This window comes from Cavia porcellus, unplaced genomic scaffold (assembly GCF_034190915.1).
Source record: "Cavia porcellus strain 051 isolate PalLab524CR breed Dunkin Hartley unplaced genomic scaffold, mCavPor4.1 scaffold_28, whole genome shotgun sequence".
NCBI classification, from domain to species: Eukaryota; Metazoa; Chordata; class Mammalia; order Rodentia; family Caviidae; genus Cavia; species Cavia porcellus.
This window is the reverse complement of record NW_026947511.1, coordinates 27,481,451-27,500,568: the sequence shown is the minus strand read 5'-3', so window position 1 is coordinate 27,500,568 and position 19,118 is coordinate 27,481,451. Positions and strand designations below refer to the sequence as shown.

Sequence of the window (19,118 nt, the reverse complement as noted above, 5' to 3'; positions counted from 1 at the left end):
TGCAATAGACTTCTTAAGCTTTCCTAGCATGAATAAGACACTGAGTTTAATAAAAGTTAAAAAGACGAATTCATCCCAGTACTGTAAGCAGTGGGAGGAAAGCAGTACTCAAAATTGAACCCAGGGAAGCACTAAGCTATATCCTCGGTGCCTTTTAAAGACTTTTAAAGGGGCTGGGGATTTAGCTCAGTGGCATAAGCGCCTGCCTTGCAAGCAGGCAGTCCTGAGTTCGATCCCTGGTACTGATAAAAATGAAAGACAATAAACAAACAAATAAATATAAAGACTTTTAAAATTGAGATAGGGTCTAAGTTGTCTGCGATGGTCTGAACTTTCCTTCTTGCTACTGGGGAATTGAACTCAGGACCTTACACTCACCAGGTTGGTGCCTATGCCACTGAGCCCTGGCTGGCCTGCAACTTTCGATCCACCTGCCTCAGTCTCCTGAATGGCTGGGATTAGTCACATGTCACCCATATCCAGTTTGGAAGCAACCTTTAATTTGAGGGATTTGGGAAAAGCCACACTGGTACTGCTGGGAACAGACTTGCTTAGACTGACTTTTATTTATATAACCACCATCTACATCAGGTAAACTGCTTAGGATCCTCCCCAAAAGGTTCCATAATCCACAAATCTCAACAATTAGAATCACAGAAGTTGTTGAGTCCAGGCTTCTTCTCTCTTCTAGTCTCTATTAGCTCATAACATCTGCATATCCTACATTCACCCCCAATCTAAGTTCCACCAACTTCAATTACCCTTACATGCCAGCACTTAAGAAATTGCTACTACTAACCACATGTAAATAAGCATAACAACTTTGCTTTAATATCCAAAAGCAACAAAATAAAATCTAGGTATAAAATACGTACCTTTGGCGGACAGCTTTGCACAACCAAATCAACCTCAGGGATATCTAATCCACGTGCAGCAACGTTGGTTGCCACCATAACTCCAAAATCACCATTTCTGAAACCTTTCAGGGTGATTTCCCTTTGCTTCTGTGGAATGTCTCCATGTAATGACTGGGCATCCTACCAAAGAAATTAATTGGCCTAAGAATACCAGATCCAACAATATATGCTGAATTAGTCCTAAAAAAGACATTCATATTTCAGTGACACTCCTGCCAAGAATATTACAAAAGGGGAAGATTAAACATATACTTTCTTACATGGACAAATATTATTTCTAAATCCTCAGCCATTAAATCTAATGATACTAAAGTTGGAAACACCACACAAAAGTAGCTAAACCTAAATGATCAGTGCTTCACCATCCTTTCCTATCTGTAAGGTAAGGCTGATGGATTAAGTAAACACTAACATGCATACTTAGAAACAAGACTCCTTTCACTTCTAACCTAAAACAAACTGGAAGTTACAGAATGAATGAAAAACAGATTCAGCAGACATACTGAAGGTGACAACAGTCTGTTGATGCCCCAGCTTCTCAGGAATAAGAAGGACCCACCTGCTTTATTGATGCATTCTGTGACAGCTCCTGGGCTTCTTTCTTGGTTTCACAGAAGACAATAGTGCGCCCTTGATGGCCACTATATACTCGGATCACATCTCCAATAACTGCTGCTCTCTGTGTCCAGTGGCACTTGATAGCCAGGTGCTTTTGAGAAGAAACACCACCTATTAGTAACAGCTTTCTAGAACCTAAAAAAACCTGCTCAATTCTAACAGCCAAAAAAAATTTCTAATAATCTATGTCTTGGTACAAGAAAAAACAAAACAAAACAAAACAAAAAACTGCTGAAGTCTGATAGAGCAGACTGCTGCTACCTCAACAGAACACAGCTATGATACCTTTGTTGTCGAATGGCATAATGCTCAAACTTTCCACTACTTGAACAGCAAAGATCAATTAGGAAAAAAAAAAAAAAATCCACTTGGTGGAACTCTGCTCAATAGTTGAACGAAAAATCTGACTTTGAAAAAAAACCTGTATGGGCTGACAGTCACTCATCGTATCTCACTGTGGACACAAAGGGATGATCCTCAGTCTAAGCACCACTCTCATCCAGACGACAGATAGAGCTTCAACTAGGTGTGTTAAAACAGTTGTTGTCATTGTGCTTTTTATTTTTTGGCACTTTGTGTAAAATATCATAACCGTGGTACCACTTAGTGATATCAGCAGCAAAGCTAAGAGGAAAACTGTGAGAACCATGACAGAGTTAAAGAAAACATTTCAAAATTTGCTAAAGCCTTGGAAAAATAAATATATAATTTTTAGGTTACAAAACTAATTAATTGGGCTGGGACTGTATCTCAGCACCAGATCCTGCATTTGATTCCCAGTACCAAAAACAAAAACAAAACTCAAAAAACAAACAAACCAATTAATTGGTTTTCCATTATTTCTTATGGGAAAATGTTTAGTTCTTGAACTTTTTGGTGTTCAAATACAACTTTGACAAGCATTGAGTTCAACAACTAAAGTATTACTGTAAATAAACCACTAATGTAAAAAGCAGTATGATCGGAACAGAGCTCCAGAGATCCGGCCATGGAGGGACTCAGGCAGCTTATTCATCCGCCCTCTTGGTAAGCACCTGCAGCTTGGGCCTGGAGACTACCAATACCTGTGAGCCTACTGCCATGCAAGCTGAAAATCAAGCACCCTTCTCCCACTTGCCCCCTTCCCCTTTAGTTACTGGGGATAGATGTTTCAACATCTCTTGGGAGGACAACCATATGCAGTATAGCAAATATGGGGGATTTCCTTCTATCTTCTGTTTGAAGGCATAGGTTGTTTTCACTGTTTTGTTATGTTTCTTTTGTTCTATTCAGTATTCTCAATTGGTTTTACAATGTTCTATTTTTGGTTTGATTTTACAATATGTAATTGACTGGAAAGATATTGTTAAGTTAAAGATATATACCATAGTACTTATTACTACTATCCCAGTATCTTACTGTGAAATCCTGTACCAATTTCATTGCATTGTCTTGATTGGCTTTGTTCTGTAATGTGCTATTGCATTTTTACTACTTTCAAAATTAAAAAAAAAATACATGTTAAGACTCATACATGTGTAGAATCTATAAACAGATCTTATGACAACTGATGAAATGAATAGATACTGTGAAGAAAAGCAGACACTAAAATAGCCAGTGCTGATCCTGCAGTGTCATAATGTGAAACCCAGCAATAGTGTTATTCTTTGTGATATTAACCTGCTTGGGTTTATTCAAAGTCAACATAATTGAAGATATGGGTAACTGCATATATGTTTAAGTGTATAGGATTGATAACCATATTTCTAAGTTTTTGTTGGATAGTTGAACAGAACTTGTTGCAGTCTCATTGTTTGAACCCCCACTTTATATGCTCCACTTTAGTATCTCGAATAACTATTTGTAAGAAGACAATCTGTAATCAACTAGTGATTTACCATTTTTCTTTGAAATTATGTATTATTTCTCCCCATTTTGTTTTTTTTAAGTCTTTGTTTAAATTCAGTTTTAAAAAGAAGACACTACAGTACCCAGTGCTGATCAGAGTGTCATGATGTGAAATCCAGCAAAACTATTATTCTTTGTTCAGAGTAATTTTAACCTGTTTTAGTTTGTTTAATCTAAACATAAATGAAGATATGGATAACTGCATGAATGTTTAAGTGTATAGGATTGACAACCATGTTACTAAGTTTTTGTTGGACAGTTGATTAGAATATTTGCAGTCTGTTTGAATTTCCACTTTACATGTTCCATTTTTGTACCTTGAACAACTATTTGTAAAACGACAACATCAACTAGTGATTTCTTACTTTTTTCTCTGAACGTACGTACTATTTCTACCTATTTTGTTTTGTTTACTCTTTCTTTAAATAAAAATTAAAAAAAAAAAGCAGTATGATCTGTCCCCCTGCAAATCCCCCTTTATCCAAAGAGCATCAGGCTTAATTTTCTGACTTAACAGGAAATGAAATGCCATTCTCCACAGTCCTATAGGAAATCAAGTACAGTACATGAAAAGTTTCTCTATATTCCACTCCTTCATCCACATAAAAGTGTAATCTGTAATAGTTATGTACAGGTGTACTCCTTAGGTGAAATGAATTCATCTAGGTACCAGAACCCAAGATGAAAATACACATAAGGACAGAACCAAGAAGTCAGCCAACTTTCCTTTGAGCCAACTGACACACTCAGGCTGGGAGACAAGAAGAACAACCCCCACCCCAGCCTGTGTAGGCAAACCAGCTGATTTGGAGGAACACAGGCTGGGATGATAGCAACTGAGGCACAAAATCAACTTAATGCTTATACTGACTGACTGACTTGCAGACCTGGGGCTGGCAGTCTGAGCACCTGTGCAGAGTATAACAATATGCAATAGCAACTAAGGGGGATTACCTTTTGTCTTGTTTTCGAAAAATTTTTTTAAACCAGAAATCAAACTCATGACCTCACGATTGCTAAGCAGGTGCCATGCCACTGAGCTATTTATTTCCCTAGTCTGAAATCCAATATTCTTCTGTTTTGTCTCAATTTTATTACTTTAAAAAAAAAAAAATAGCCATAAGAGAAGGCATTAAATTTCCCTGGTGCCCAATACTATGTTTCAATTCTAAGTGTAACTTCTTTGTTTATGTAATTCAGGCTTATTTAGGTTACAAATAATTCTGAAATCAGCCTACCAGAAAACATACTGCTGGGCATGGCACTGCATGCCTGTAATCCCAGCACTTGGGAGGCTTAGGCAGGAGGATCCCAGTGAGTCTGAGGCCAGCTTCAAATGCACAATAAGACTCTAAAACCATTCTCAAAAACATTAAGAAAGAAAAAAAGAAGAGACACTATTGCAATTAAATAGAAATATTTAATTGGCTTTTCATATGGATTTAGTACTGTGTTTAATCTGGAAGAACTTGGATTTCCTGAGTCTTAAAACAGACTTAGACAGGAAACAAATATTAACAAATTTTATGCTAGCCCAGGCAATTAAATGAATCACTTACCTCTACAGTTATTGCTGTTTTCTGAGTCTTTTTACCAATTAGGTCCACCTGTTCATATGTAGACTTCATGTACTTCTTGGCAACATTAAATACCCAACTTGGGCAAGTTGCAGAAAAAAGCAATGTTTGAGGATTGTCTTCAGAATCTTTAGGGGGTAAAAAAGTCAGCATAAATAATTCTGACAAGCCTACAAGGTACCCCATCTCACCCAGTGTTTCCAGGATTTACCAAAATTCATCATTAACCACAAGAGGCCAATACACATGAGTCTCAATGGGCAAAGAAACCGAAATAATTTCTCAAGAACCACTGAAAACAGGGTGCAATGGCACACATCTGTAACCATAACTGGGCAAATTTAAGCCCAGACTAGCCAATTTAGCAAATTAAAAAACGGCCGGAAATGTGGCCCATGGGTTCAATCTCCAGGACCACATACTAAAAGGAATCCCTAAAATAGTAAAAGCACCTTAAGCTTATTTTAAGTCTAGTAAGCAACCAGTAAAGCAACCAACTTATAACAATTCAGCAACATATGAGAAGCACAAACCATTACCATTTTTCTAGGGTGAGTACACACCTGGCAACTGCAGGCTCAGCAAGTGCTCTACTACTGAGCCATATCCCTAGCTGCTATTTACAACTTTTAACTAAGTAATTCTATTTCTGGAAATCTAAAGAACCCATTCTACATATCGAGATGTGAAGAAATCTACTTCCATAAATGTGACTATAAGCAGATTTATGTGAAATAAAAAAACAAAAACAAATGGTCATTGTTACCTTTCAGAGTATTATGTTAAATATTAACCTGTATAGCTACCATTATAATTAGCACATATACTTGAAACATTGGGAATGCACTAAAATGAAAATAAAACAAGCTAACAGAATATATAATTTTCCCTTTACTTTCCCAGGTTTCCCCCACTATAGTCAGGTGCTAAATCATGACTTCTAAAAAATTTGCCAGGTTTTTCTAAATAAAATTAAGCCCCCTTCCAATTTCCTAAGGCTTCCTTTTTCACCTAGAAAACGACTTCATCACCACCCTCACTTTGGTCCCTTCTATCAATTCCTTGATTTGGGTGTTTACCTTTCTTGTATGCCACACATAATATCTCTTCTACTTGATCAGCAAAACCCATATCCAACATCTGGTCAACTTCATCCAGGACTACATGCTTCAGTTTGGAGAGATCCAGCTTGCCATTCTGCAAGTGGTCTTTAATACGACCAGGAGTCCCAACCAGGATATCAATCCCATTCCGCATTCGTTCAACTGTAAAGAAAACCAATAAAATGATTTTACACTAATTCCCTTCACCAACCTAGGGTGAAATAACCTGCATGTATTTTCACTTAAAATATTTATTAAATAATGACAAAGTGGGGCTGGGGATTTAGCTCAGCGGCATAAGCACCTGCCTTGCAAGCAGGCGGTCATGAGTTCAATCCCTGGTACCGATAAAAAGTTAAAAAAAAATAATAAAAAAAAGTATTAAAAAAATAGTGACAAAGTTATATGCTAAGAAACAAAGATGCTAAAAGTGTTCCTAATCTAGCGGGCAAAACATGTAAATGACAGTCCAGTGTATTAAGTAACATGATAGGAAAATGAGGGATGATAGCTTCAACAAACAAGATGCTCTTGACTGGTAGAAAAATACCAAAGTTTCAAAGTGAAAATAAGAATCCTAAATGGGAACTTTCTATATATAAGGTACAGGAAGGAATGTGGGAGACAACTTGAGTGATTTCCCTTGAATGCAGAACAATTACTGTAACTTTGATTATATCGAGACTTATTTCCTCATACTGTATGTACAGAGCTGACTATAGTTATTTCCTTCTCTCTTCAACTGGCCCTAAGCATTGCAAGTAAGGCCAGCCAGGTACTGGTATGCAATCTCTAAAGCCACAAGACAGTGTCCTGATTTCTTGCATAGTGTTCTCTCTAAAATATAAGCACAGCAGGATGTTAGAGACATCAGCTCCAAGAATGTCAACTGGGTATAAGCCTCATGTTTACATAACAGAAACTAAAGCAACAGCCATCCTAAGTGAAATATGCAAATTGATCTTTCTGCATATCCTTATCTCTGCATTTTGCAGAAATGCTTTTCTCTCTACCTGGCTAGCCAGCTCAAGTTACTCATGTAGTTCCCACCATCCTCACTATCACTCATCCTCAAGCCACCCTATTCTTCACAAGATAATAAATTCTAGGAGGGGCCTAGCATCAAGGTCTTTGTCCGCGCATTCTCACAGGGATTTGATTTAGGATCACCTGGCTGCCCTTAACTTGGAGTACGTCATGGTGTTTTTACTCTCACTGTGGGTTGCATTGGAGGTGGTAGATTGGAATTAACTTGCTGGAATTCCAGTAACGTCTTACAATACATACTTGGATAACTGTATTCAATATTTGGGATTACAATAAAAGATCAGCAGACTAGGACAAATATTTTAACAAGGTATAAAAACAATGGGAAAATACAGGTTTTCAATGTAACTGGAATGAAATCATAATAATGCAACTTTTTTGAGCTGCTATCATAGCCCAGAGACCATATTAGGCACTTTATGTATATTATCCAATGCAATTCTCACAACACCCCTGCAGGGTGTATTCAGTAGCCTTCTTTTATAGATAAGAAAATTAAAACAATAAATAAACAAGTTGGGTATAAAGTCTCAGAACTACTTAGTGAGCACAGTTTAGATTCAAACCCAAGCTTTTGCATAAAGACCAAGGTTCATTTCACCAAAGGTGGAAAGAAATAAACACAAGTTTTGCAGTCCAATGCTGAGACTTTTTAATACCTTCATGCTTTTCATAATCACTCTGCACAGCACAGCTGCAGGGTCCTGACTGGAAGGTAATAATAGGGGGAGGCTTGCAACAGTAGGCTGTTGGCCTTCCGGTAAACAGAAAGGCTACCTGCAGCAAAAAGTATGCAAAGAGAGAGAGATGGAGAGACACAGCGTAACTTTGGATTCTGACTTCCTTGTCCGCAGAGTTCTACTATGGCAATCTTTAGATAAATACTGACAGAAAACACAGAAGTTCTAAGAATCAGATAGCAGATTTAGCCAGCATCACTCAGGACCAAGCGCTTTTTAAACAATAATGGCAGAAGAGAAACACCATGAAGTACTGGACAGGTAAGTAAGACAGATGTCAAGGAATTCAATCATACCAATCGAGGCTAGGGGTTTAGGGGCTGGGCATTTTAGCTCAGCGGCATAAGTGCCTGCCTTGGAAGCAGGCAGTCGTGAGTTCGATCCCCGGTACCGATAAAAAAGAAAAAGACAAAAAAAAAAAAAAAAAGGCTAGGGGTTTAATTTAGCTCATCAGTACAACAGCTACCTGGCAAGTGCAAGGTCCTGAGTTCGATTTCTAGTACCAAAAAAAAAAAAAATCACACTGCGCAAAACCACAGATGCCATTTTTCTTCTCCTACTTTTACATTTACTTACTTTGACCTCCATACGGTGTTCCACCATAAAAACAAGCCACTGCCAGCTTCTTTGTGATGTCACTGAAGTCTCTGCTTACTTGATGTGCCAACTCTCTTGTAGGCGCAAGGACAAGTACCTAGAAGAGAAAAACTCACCTGAATTCCAAGTTATTATACAGTATTTATTTCTTAAATATGTTGAAATTGACCTGAAAATTCAACTCATTCTGAAATATATCTGTGTATTTGTAAGACTCATTAAGTATAATAGAGTTCCTGATAAATATATTCAGAAGAAAAGCTTGAAATCATAACAATCAGAAAAGAAATACCCAAATGTGTGGTGCTCAAGGAAGGCTCCATGGAGCTACCCAGAGGAACTGCAGGTTTCAAGGAGCACCATTTTCAGGAAAACAGATACCTGAGCAAACACCTATACGATGACAACATAACTAGTATTTGTGCTTGGACCCTGGTTTACACACATTTCTCACAATAATCTTCTGAAGTAGATTATTTTTTGCACACATTATTTTATGAGGTCAGAACATACATGTTATCCCAACAATATAAAGAGAAAATACGTAAATTACTGAGACTTCCTTACCTAGAATTACAAAACTAAGTGTATGTATGTATACATGTAAGTATTTAAATTCTTTAATTTCCATTCCATCCTTTGTCTAAATTTTAATACCTGCCTTCCTTAATCTTCTTTTGAAAGGCACCACCCTGTCACTCAAGCCAAATGTTCTTTCTTCTTTACCAGCCCCCTGCCATGAGCTGTTACCAAGGTATCTTGTATTTCCCTGAAATTAACCTCTTTTTCATTTGAGTTTCTCTTTGCAATTCCATTTCTTCTTAAGTATGGCATGTGAGATTTTAATCGCTCTGACAAGGTTTTATCCTGTTGCGGTGGTAGCTTACCTGCTACATCAGGACAATTAGTCTCGACTTCATATTCCAGCCTATACTGAGTATAATCCAGATCTCAGTCAATTTTGTGGAACATTAGTTAAAGTTTACATTGCCAGGTGTGGTGGCACGTAAGTATAATCCCAGTCCTTGGGAGACGGAGGCAGGAATATCCTTATCAGTTCTAGCCCAGCCTGGGATAAACAGTGAGTGTCTCAAAAAATAAATAAATAAATAAAAAGTTTACCAGCCTCTGAAGTTCTGAAGCACATTATCTGAGTAAAGCCAAAGGCTACTTAGAGGTGGACCCTGGATTTAAATTCAGGCAGCCAGGCTCCAAAACCTCTAGTCAAGAGAGCTCTTCTACTCAAAATAAGTTTGCTTTTGTAGACGAAAATTGCCAAAAATATTTAACCAAACCTGTGAGTCCCAGGCAGACCCAAGAATCTGGAGGGAATATGATGAACACTAATACCACAGTGGATTACAAACATGGGACAGATTACAATACTTTGATTTCAGATAATGTTTCACAATAAATATAATGGGAACTTTAAAGGGAACTCAAATAGTAGGACATATAAAACAGGCTCCGAACGAACATGCTTTCTCTGTGCTAATTTGGAGCCCGCCCTCTGTTTAAGATAAGTTACCTGGGGGGCACGACCTCTCTTCTTGTCTTGCAGTTGTCCCTGAAGTTTCTCTATCAAAGGGATAGCAAAGGAGAATGTCTTCCCTGTGCCTGTCCGCGCCTGTGCAATTAAATCTTTTCCACTATAGACATGGTGAAAGGTCTTTGCTTGTATAGGAAACAAGAAGTTCACCCCACGAGCTGTGAAGAAATCAATCATGTTACTGTAAATTGGAGGGGAGTGGGGGTGGGAATCAAACCTGGGGGCTCCTGCACACTAAGCATACAACCTAAAAACAAAATAAAGTACAACCTGCCACTAAACTCTGCCCCCAATTCTAAATGCAATTCCTGAAATACCAGCATGTCCAAAATCTGAAGCACAAACATGTTTGTGTTCAGTAGAATATAGGAATTCTACCTCTTCATCAACATCTACAAAGTTAGACTTAAATATATTCTGGGGGAATCTATCTGACTGAAAAACATTTTACTTTAAAGTGCTATACTATATTAAATGTTTATTATCTCAAAAAATTAAGTTACTTATCCTAAAATTTCAGGACAGCATGAACCATAAAACCTGCTGCTTTGCAATCCAAACTACTGTGCACTTGATTGAGAAAATACATAGTGGACCATCCTGGAGTATCACAGCTGATCCACACACAGGGCTGCTGGGTTCTGAATCAGCCTGGCATCACTAATCCAGAGGTGACTCATGTACAAGAAAGCATTAACAGGTTAGTATCATCAGTACTATCAAGATAGAATCACATCTCAAAAGGCAAAATCAATTTTAATCTTGAGGCAGCTAAGATTATCACTATCACAGTCCCATTCTGAATATGTTGGCTAATTCATTACACAGTTGCATATATGGTTCTACCATAAGAATTTGCCATGGTTAAAAAAAAAGTGCCCTGGCTTATCTGAACCAAAAATGCTAAAATGCTTCCCAACAGTATGTCCTCTAACATTATATAATATACCTAAGAATATTACCTTTGAGAAGTTTAACAGTTTCTTCAGATATGGGAAAATTAGAGAAAGCGCCTTCTTTTTGTTCCACAGGTATTTCCTATCAAGGACCACAGTAAAAATCATTAACAGACACAGAATAAAGGCCTTATTAGAAAGAAACTACCTATTCTAAAACAACTCTTTTTTTAACACATAAGTTTAAAATCAACTAAAGACACAGAACTTTGGTACAGGTCAAGATCTAAAAAAGGAAAATATCATAGTTTATAACCATTTCAATTAATTACCCTATGACCATCTCAAACCAAAAATATGGTTGAAAAGTAATGTTGTTTTCTATAGCAACATCTTGCATATAGATCAACACAAAACAAAGAATAGTGCCAGGAATAGTGGCACACACCTGTAATCCCAGCACATGGGATGCTAAGGCAGGAGGATCAGTGAATTCAAGGTTACCCTGGGCTACATAAGGGAGTTTAATGCCAGCCTGCACTACATAGCAGGACCCTATTAAAAAAAAAAAAAAAAAAAAAAAAAAAAAAAAAAGAAAGGAAGACAAACAGAAGAAAACAAGGAAAAAATGTCCATGAAATTCATCACTGTGGCATTATTCAACAGTAAAAAGTACTAATTACTCAATAATAGGAACTAAACGAATTTTTAAGCAGATATAAAGCATTATATTAAACAGTATTTTTTTTGAGATAGAATCTATGTAGTACAGGTTGGCCTCAAACTCTCCTTGACTCCTGACTCAGCCTCCCAACTGCTAGATTACAGGCATGTGCCACCAAACTTGGCAAATATTTTAATATTTAAAAATGAGAAAAATCCTTTTATAAAAATGTGAAGACCAGCCTGGGTTACATAAGCAAGTTCCAGGTCATCCTGCACCATACAGGAAGATCTTGTCTCAAGAAAGAAACACAAAAAGTGGGGGGAGGTATGTAGCTCAGCAGCACAAGTGCCTGTCTGGTAAGTATGAGGTCATGGGATCACTCCCTGGTACTTCCCCAAAATAAAGTGAAGGCAGAATGTAAAAGTGCATGTAAGACAACCCTAACATGATCTTAAAGTAACACACTAGGGTCGGGGATATAGTATAGTGGCACAGCATCTGCCTGGTTAAGCACAAGGTTCTGAGGTTTGATTCTCAGTACCAAAAAAAACAAAAAAAAAACATTGTAAAGAAACATCAAAATTAACTACAGGTTACCTCTGTACCATAAAAGTGCTTAGTATTTACTGAACAAACAAATAATAAAATTATGGAGTTTTTTTCTTTTTGGTAAAATCTGTACCTTTTCTATTTCTCTTACATCACATTTGTTTTATAATCAGGGAGGTAAATGTAAATGCTGATCAAGAACCATGCAAACAGAAAACCTATCAGAATTAAGATCTTTCTTTTTGACAGCACTATGGCTTGAACTTAAGTCTCATGCATGCCAGACAAGTGCTCTATCACTGAGCTACATGCAAGGGATTGAAAGTAGACATTTAGTCCTGTCCAACCTAAATTACTTATCGGTTTAAGCATAAAGATTTATGCAATCAAGGAAATCCCTTTCAAGTGGTTCCACTGAGTCAAAATCTATTTGCTCCTGAGGAAGACAAGGCTCAACTACACAACTATCTCTCCGGTTGATTTCTGACTTGAAAATAAGCACACTAAGCTTTTCTTTAAACTTAAAAAAAAAAAGATTTGCTTCTTTGCAAACTAAGCACTGATCCTATGTTCGTCCACTAAAAAAAATTTATTTGTGGTATTAGGGATTGAAGTAGGCTTTCTGCATTGATCTACATCCCCACCTGGTTTTTGTTTAATTATTATTTATTTGAAGACAGGCTGTGCTCATACTTAACAATCCTTTCTCAGCACACCCAGAATGTAGGGATTACAGGTGTACAACACCATGCCTGGTCAGCACATGTAATTTTCAGTTTTCACAAGTGGGTGTAGTGGTATACACCTGTAATCCCAGTACTCAGGAGGCTGAGACACAAGGCTTGCCAGGAGCCAAGACCAAGCTGAAGTACATAGCAAGACTGGGTCTCAAAAGACCAAGAAGCAGCAAGATATACCATGTACAAGTACAAATTCTCTATAGTGAATGTTATCATTATGTACATCTAAACATGTACCAATAAGGGGCTGGGTTTAGTTCATTGGCATAAGCGCCTGTCTTGCAAGTGTGTGGTCATGAGTTCAATCCCTGGTATCAATAAAAAAGAAAAAGACAAAAATAAATAAATAAAAAAATGTGTACCAATAAAATAAAAAAGTTTAAATACAGCTTAAAAAATACTTTAATGGAAAAAAAAAGACCTAATAAACACAAGATTTTCATCTTATAGCTCAGGGTACCCATCTATGAGGTACTTACATCAAATTTTCTTCTATTAATAAGATAGCATGACCTATTTTTTTTTTTTAAACAATGAAAGAGGGGTTGGAGATTTAGCTCTGGCATAAGCACCTGCCTGGCCAAGAGCTAGGTCATGAGTTCAATCCTGAGTACCAAAAACAAAACAAAACAAAACAAAACAAAAAAACAATGAAAGAGATAGCCTATTATAGTCCAACTTTACCTGCTCTATCTCACTGTTACTTTCCTCACTGGCAGCATCATTGGAATTAGCTTTGGGATGAGAGAGCCCATTTTTCAGTCTGGGACTTTTTTCTCCAATTTCTCCATTCACTTCTTTTTCTTTCTTCATCTTTTTGGGCTTAGGAGCATCTATATCTTCTTCAGAAGGCTCCTCACTTTTCACTGCTTTTTTAATTTTAGGAGAGGTAATTTTCTCTTCAATGGGCTCCTTTTGCTTCTTTGTATTTTTGGTTTTAGGAACAATAACTTCATCTTGAGGTGGCTCCTCTGATTTTTTGGTCTTTTTGGATTTAGATGGATTCGTGTCAACTTCAGACGGCCCTGCTTTATTCTTAACACTTTTAGCTTTGGAAGAAACAGTTTCTTCCTTTATTTCTGGTGACTCCTCAGTCTTGTTAGACTTTGTCTTCTCTTTTCTGCCTTTCTGAAAAATTCATAGAGAGAATACAAGCATTAAAGGGCTGGGGATTTAGCTCAGCGGCATAAGCGCCTGCCTTGCAAGTGGCCGGTTCAAAAAACAAACACTGAACAATGCATATATACATTTGTATTATCCATCAGTAAGTAATTTTACTATCTTCGAAAACCAAGAGTGTCCCTTAGTAAGCCACCTATGCAATCTGCTAAAGCAGGTTCATAATATCTACACCTTTCCCATCTCACAAAACAAGTGAAATAACAAATACATTTTATGTGGGAAAAAATTTCAATCTATAATTCCACGGTGAAAAAAAACAAAGCGCACATACCAAAAGCTAAAATACCTCAAAACCAAATCAGAGGTACCAGAGATTTAGCTCAGGGGCACAAGCGTTTGCCCCCAAAGTGAGGTCCTTAGTTCAATCCCGGGTAAAAAAAAAAAAAAAAAAAAAAAAAAAAAAAGAAAAATCCCCAAAACAAAAAAACACCACCACCACCAAACACAGATGACAGGTGTTACCATAAGTTTCTGATCCTCTCCAACTTTTCATATTACTGAAAATTTACAGCAGACAGGTGCTGTAGTCCCCTTAAAAACTCTAGCAGAGTGTAAACCAATTCCAGTTGTGGAAACTATACTGAACTAAAAATCTGCCTCCCTGAAACTTCATGTCCCGGGTTTGCTCCCAAACCACAGATTAAGGGTAATCTCTCTGACACATGGTCATACTTCAGCTATCCCACAATTGAACACACTTAAGTAGACAGTAAACCAAGATCATTACATTCCCACCGGTGGGTAACAAGCTTGTGTGCTCCCTATAATGCCAAAATATTGCTGTTTTAAGAGCTCCCAATTAAAAAAAGCTACAAGGAGGAAAAAAATGTAAATCTTGCAAAATACGAATTCAGAGTCAATCTTCGTTTCCACAGTTTATCTCAGAATAAAGTAACAGTTAAACGCTAAGGAAGTAATAGTTACGAATTAGAGGGCTACCAAGTAACAAGACTTAAGGAGACAACACTGTGGTCTTCACAAAAAATACGATGTTCAGGCAATACCTCAACAGGTCACTAAACTCCCACGGGAGGTCTGGCTAATAAGCACTATTTTAACAGGAACTGAAAGAGGGGTTGGAGATTTAGCTCTGATCTTCTAGGGGCTGTTGACAGGAGAAAAACTACTTCCTCTACTATTGGAAAAAGGTCACTGGAGATGCCGCCACGTGTGCAGAGTTTAAGACCTCGTTAGTCTAGTTTCAGTCCCCACTTCTACTTCATTCACAACTCTCTCTGCGCACGCTCAGCGTGCAACATGGGGCCTGACCGCGAGCATCCAGCGTCGCAAGCCGGGTCTCCCGGAACTCGTGGGTGCGTCCAGGCTGAGAGGTCGGTGTGACACAGCCGTCGGGAGGGCAAGATATCCCTTAGGCAGTGCCAGCACCAACTGGACATCTGCCGGCCGAGCCACAGGCCCAGCGTCCGGACGCGCCGGTCCTCGCCGCCTGCCACGCGCTCCCGGCACCGCCACCTCTCTGGAACCCCGGGGCCCCGTTCTCTCGGCGTCCCAGGCCCAGACCCTGCCTTGCGCCAGGTCGCTCGGTATTCACCTTCTCGTTCCCTTTCTTTTCCAAGGCCATGTCTGGTTCCAAACCGGCGTTACTACGGAGTTTTCCCGGCATCACTTAGCACGCGCTGCGCAGGCCAACCGCTCACCTCAACCGCGTGCAAGGAGGAAAAGAACTGCCCCTCGGCCCGCCCGGTGACGTCACTTCCTGTAGCAAGGCATTTCCTGCGGAAGCACAGGGTCCTCGGAAGTCTGGGGCCCACGTGGTAGGTTTAAAGTACCGGCCTCTGACGGTGTCCGAGCTTAGTGAATTAACTATAAGACATTCGGAGTTAGCGTTTGGCACCGAGGGTGGAAACCGAACGGAAACACAAAGATTAGCCTTGTATGTTCATTCCAACACTGGCCAGATTTCTCCTAATCCTGCCTGATAAACCAAGACTTAGTTGCTCTTGAATGGCGTTTCTTCAGGGCTGTGGGATTGCTCGTTTTTAAGGTCCTTTCACGTCGGAAAGGATGGTGTTTTTAACCGTCTTCTCGTTTTCACCTGGAAACCTTTTAAGGTGACGGCCAAATTCATGAGCCTGCATACGAGTGAGAATTCAGAAGGTTGTAGTCGTCCGTAAGTACACCTAGCAAATATTCCTTGAGGGTTTATTGTTAAGTGTGAGAAACAGGGCTGGGATTCACTGGTCGTCTTTTCCAGCCTGATAGCCGGATGATGTGATTTTCTCCAGAAATTCACCAGTTCAGGAGGCCGAAGCAGAGAGGATTGTGTGAAGTGGAAGCCAGTTTGGGAAACAACGAAACCCGGTTACCCGCCCCCGCCCATAGACTAATAGGGTAGAGAGAGGTGTGAGTGGTTGTTTCTTAGAAACAGAAAGACACCTAACTCAGTCTCGGAACCAGTTAGAAGAATCCAGACCATGCAGACTTTAATGGAAACTAACAGGGGCTCCCACAGTCGTGCATAATTTGGATAATATACTATTTTATAGCAGAAACAAAGTCCGTTAAATGAGCAATGACAGTACTCTTCGGCTTTTTCTGAAGAACTGGCGATTCAACAATCTGGGAATTTCGTCATAGTTTAAAAGAAGGGTGAAAATATCACCTGCCATTTGCTTTGTGATTATTATTATTGTTATTATTTTGTACCAGGGATTGAACTCAAGACCTTGCACTTGCCAGGCAGGTGCTTATGCCACTGAGCTAAATTCCTGTCCTGCTTTGTGATTTTGATCAATTTACTTAACCAAAGACTCCCGCGTATGAAAGAGATAACAAGTTTTTGTTTGTTTGTTTGCGAAATCTAAGATAATGAAAAGCATTTACCAGTCCTTGAATCATAAAGTGCAATGAACAAGTTCGTGAAATTCTCAGGTGTGTCACAAATGTTTGGAAAAAAATTCAAAATATATCTGTATTTCATGGGGTTCTTACCGAACCTTTAAAAATCTAATAAAAGTTTTTGTATTGAACGGTAATTTAGAAGAACGTTTTTATCATGATTCCTTTCATACTGAGAATGGGAGGAGATTAGTAGATTATGTAGAGGAAAAGACATGCAGGGAAATCGTTGAGGAAGGAAATACCAATCAAGACAGAATCTTGAGCAGGTTCTTGGAGTGGGCAAGTTGGCAAGGAAGGAAATGGAGAAGTGGAGTTAGGGTTGGTGTGGTGAGGAAGGTTAAAAAAAAAAAAAAAAAAAAACTGTCCATGTGGCCTAGTGCGCAGGCGCAATGAGCCTAAAGCGCTTAGCACAGGCAGGGTAGGTTGTAGAACTCAAATGAAAATGGAGCATAATTGAAAACTGATAGAGACCCAGAGCCGCGGGAGTTTACAACAGAACATGTCTTCACCGTTACTCATACCCAGGTGTCTCGGGGAACGCTCTCCAGTAAGTTGACAAAACACATGAACCACACAGTCGTCACCCAGCAATCATTATTGCTGTGATTATATTTTAAGTAGAGGCCAGTGACCGAAGCTCTCATGTCGCCAACTTCCTTCTGGTTAATTGTCCAAACCCCTTAGGCAAGAAGCTGTTCCTACCAGTCCCAGTGCTTCCTGCATTTTGTATATACTGCTGGTTCTGGGAAAGTGACTAATTAGCGCCAGGGCTAATTGGCATCTATGTAACATTCTTTTGTTTCCGCTTCAGGATGGGGGGGTGGGGGTAGGGAGGTGGAGCAGGGGGAGGTGCTGCGCTGGGAGGGGAACTAACACATGACCTAGCTACATCCATCACCTTGCCCCTGTCCCTAGGGTTTCCTTATAGCATCTTTCACATGTATTTGTATTTCACATATAACTGCAGCTTCTGTTATACAATATAGCTTTTGACTCTGAAACATCAATTTAGGTTTCAGGAGAAATAATCAAAAGGTTGTAAAGGTAAGACCAGGGAGAAAAAGTTAAAGAAATTGAGATTAATTAGCTTTAAAAGATTAATGATTAATGACTTAACAGCGTTCAATGGATTTTTTTTTTTTTTTTTTTTTTTTTTTTTTTGAGACAGGGCCTCACTGTGGAGTTCAGGCTGGTCTTGAACTCAAAGGCAATCCTCCTGCCTCAGTCTCCCAAGTGCTGAGATTATAGGTGTGCGCCATCAGGCCTGGCTCAATGGAATCTGAGTTTTCGGAGGTTAAGAAAAAAAAAATCACCAGCTCCTAAACCTCATTTCTGTAGTCTCCTGGCTTTTTTACAGGATGCTGATTTTGATATTTTAACTTATCCTCTTGTCTTGGTGACTGGAAGTGCGGCAAATGAGAATGAGGTAAAGGTAAAGCAATTCCAGTCTATATTCTGGAATCCTTGGGGGTAAACCTTGAGTAACAGGAAATGAAAAATGTTATTAATGTGGAGTTGAGGCTGAATACAGTATATAGAATTTTTGAACCCTTTATTGTTTCCTTTAAAATGCAGAGGCTTAAGAACAGAGCTCCTGCGGGCTGGGGATTTAGCTCAGTGGCATAAGCACCTGCCTTGCAAGCAGGCAGTTGTGAGTTCAATCCCTGGTACCAATAAAAAGGAAAAAGACAAAAAAAAAAAAAAGAATTTGAAGAACAGAGCTCCCCATCTTGTCCCCCATTCATTCCTTTAGTAAGAGCTGAAAATGACTAGGCCAGGAATGGCCAACCATTCTGGGGTTTTCTTTTGTGTAATGCAGATGGCAAGATCATGGCATGTGTATCTCACCCCAGCATGACACCTGGCTCAGGAAATTCTGGAAAAGGTTGGTTGAATTAGATTTAGTGTCCAGACTTTCCAATTGCGGAATGACATTAAGGATGATACTAAATATTTGAAGCAGATCTTAAATTGAAGCACTTGATTAGCTTTAAATACATGTTGTCATGGTAGAGAAAACTACTGGATGTTTGCAATAGGTTTTTTTTAACGGTACTGGGGATCGAACTCAGGACTGCCTGCTTGCAAGGCAGGTAGGTGGCTTATGCTACTGAGCTAAATCCCTAGCCCTTGCAATAGATTCTTACTTTGGAACAATTCATTCAGCTTTACAAAGAAAAGGATTGT

The 19,118-nt window shown here is 38.9% G+C and overlaps 1 protein-coding gene and 1 long non-coding RNA gene across 2 annotated transcripts in view; one reads left to right on the top strand and one right to left on the bottom strand.

Moving 5' to 3' along the window:
* Positions 1–15,781, bottom strand: part of Ddx21 (DExD-box helicase 21) — a 31,003-nt gene extending 15,222 nt beyond the window's left edge. Inside the window, exons 1-9 of the mRNA XM_005005308.3 lie at positions 15,622–15,781; positions 13,572–14,015; positions 10,998–11,073; positions 10,015–10,193; positions 8,466–8,583; positions 6,079–6,264; positions 4,982–5,127; positions 1,477–1,626; positions 876–1,037 (exon numbers count right to left, since the gene is read on the bottom strand). Of these exons, the coding sequence (XP_005005365.1) occupies positions 876–1,037; positions 1,477–1,626; positions 4,982–5,127; positions 6,079–6,264; positions 8,466–8,583; positions 10,015–10,193; positions 10,998–11,073; positions 13,572–14,015; positions 15,622–15,693 (1,533 nt within the window). The 5' untranslated portion in view covers positions 15,694–15,781. The remainder of the gene's footprint in view (positions 1–875; positions 1,038–1,476; positions 1,627–4,981; positions 5,128–6,078; positions 6,265–8,465; positions 8,584–10,014; positions 10,194–10,997; positions 11,074–13,571; positions 14,016–15,621) is intronic.
* A 134-nt stretch (positions 15,782–15,915) lies between these two features.
* LOC111757941 (uncharacterized) lies at positions 15,916–17,059 on the top strand. The gene is made up of 2 exons (XR_002792190.2): positions 15,916–16,200; positions 16,285–17,059. It is a non-coding gene; the product is annotated as an uncharacterized LOC111757941 (long non-coding RNA).
* The last annotated feature ends 2,059 nt before the right edge of the window (positions 17,060–19,118 follow it).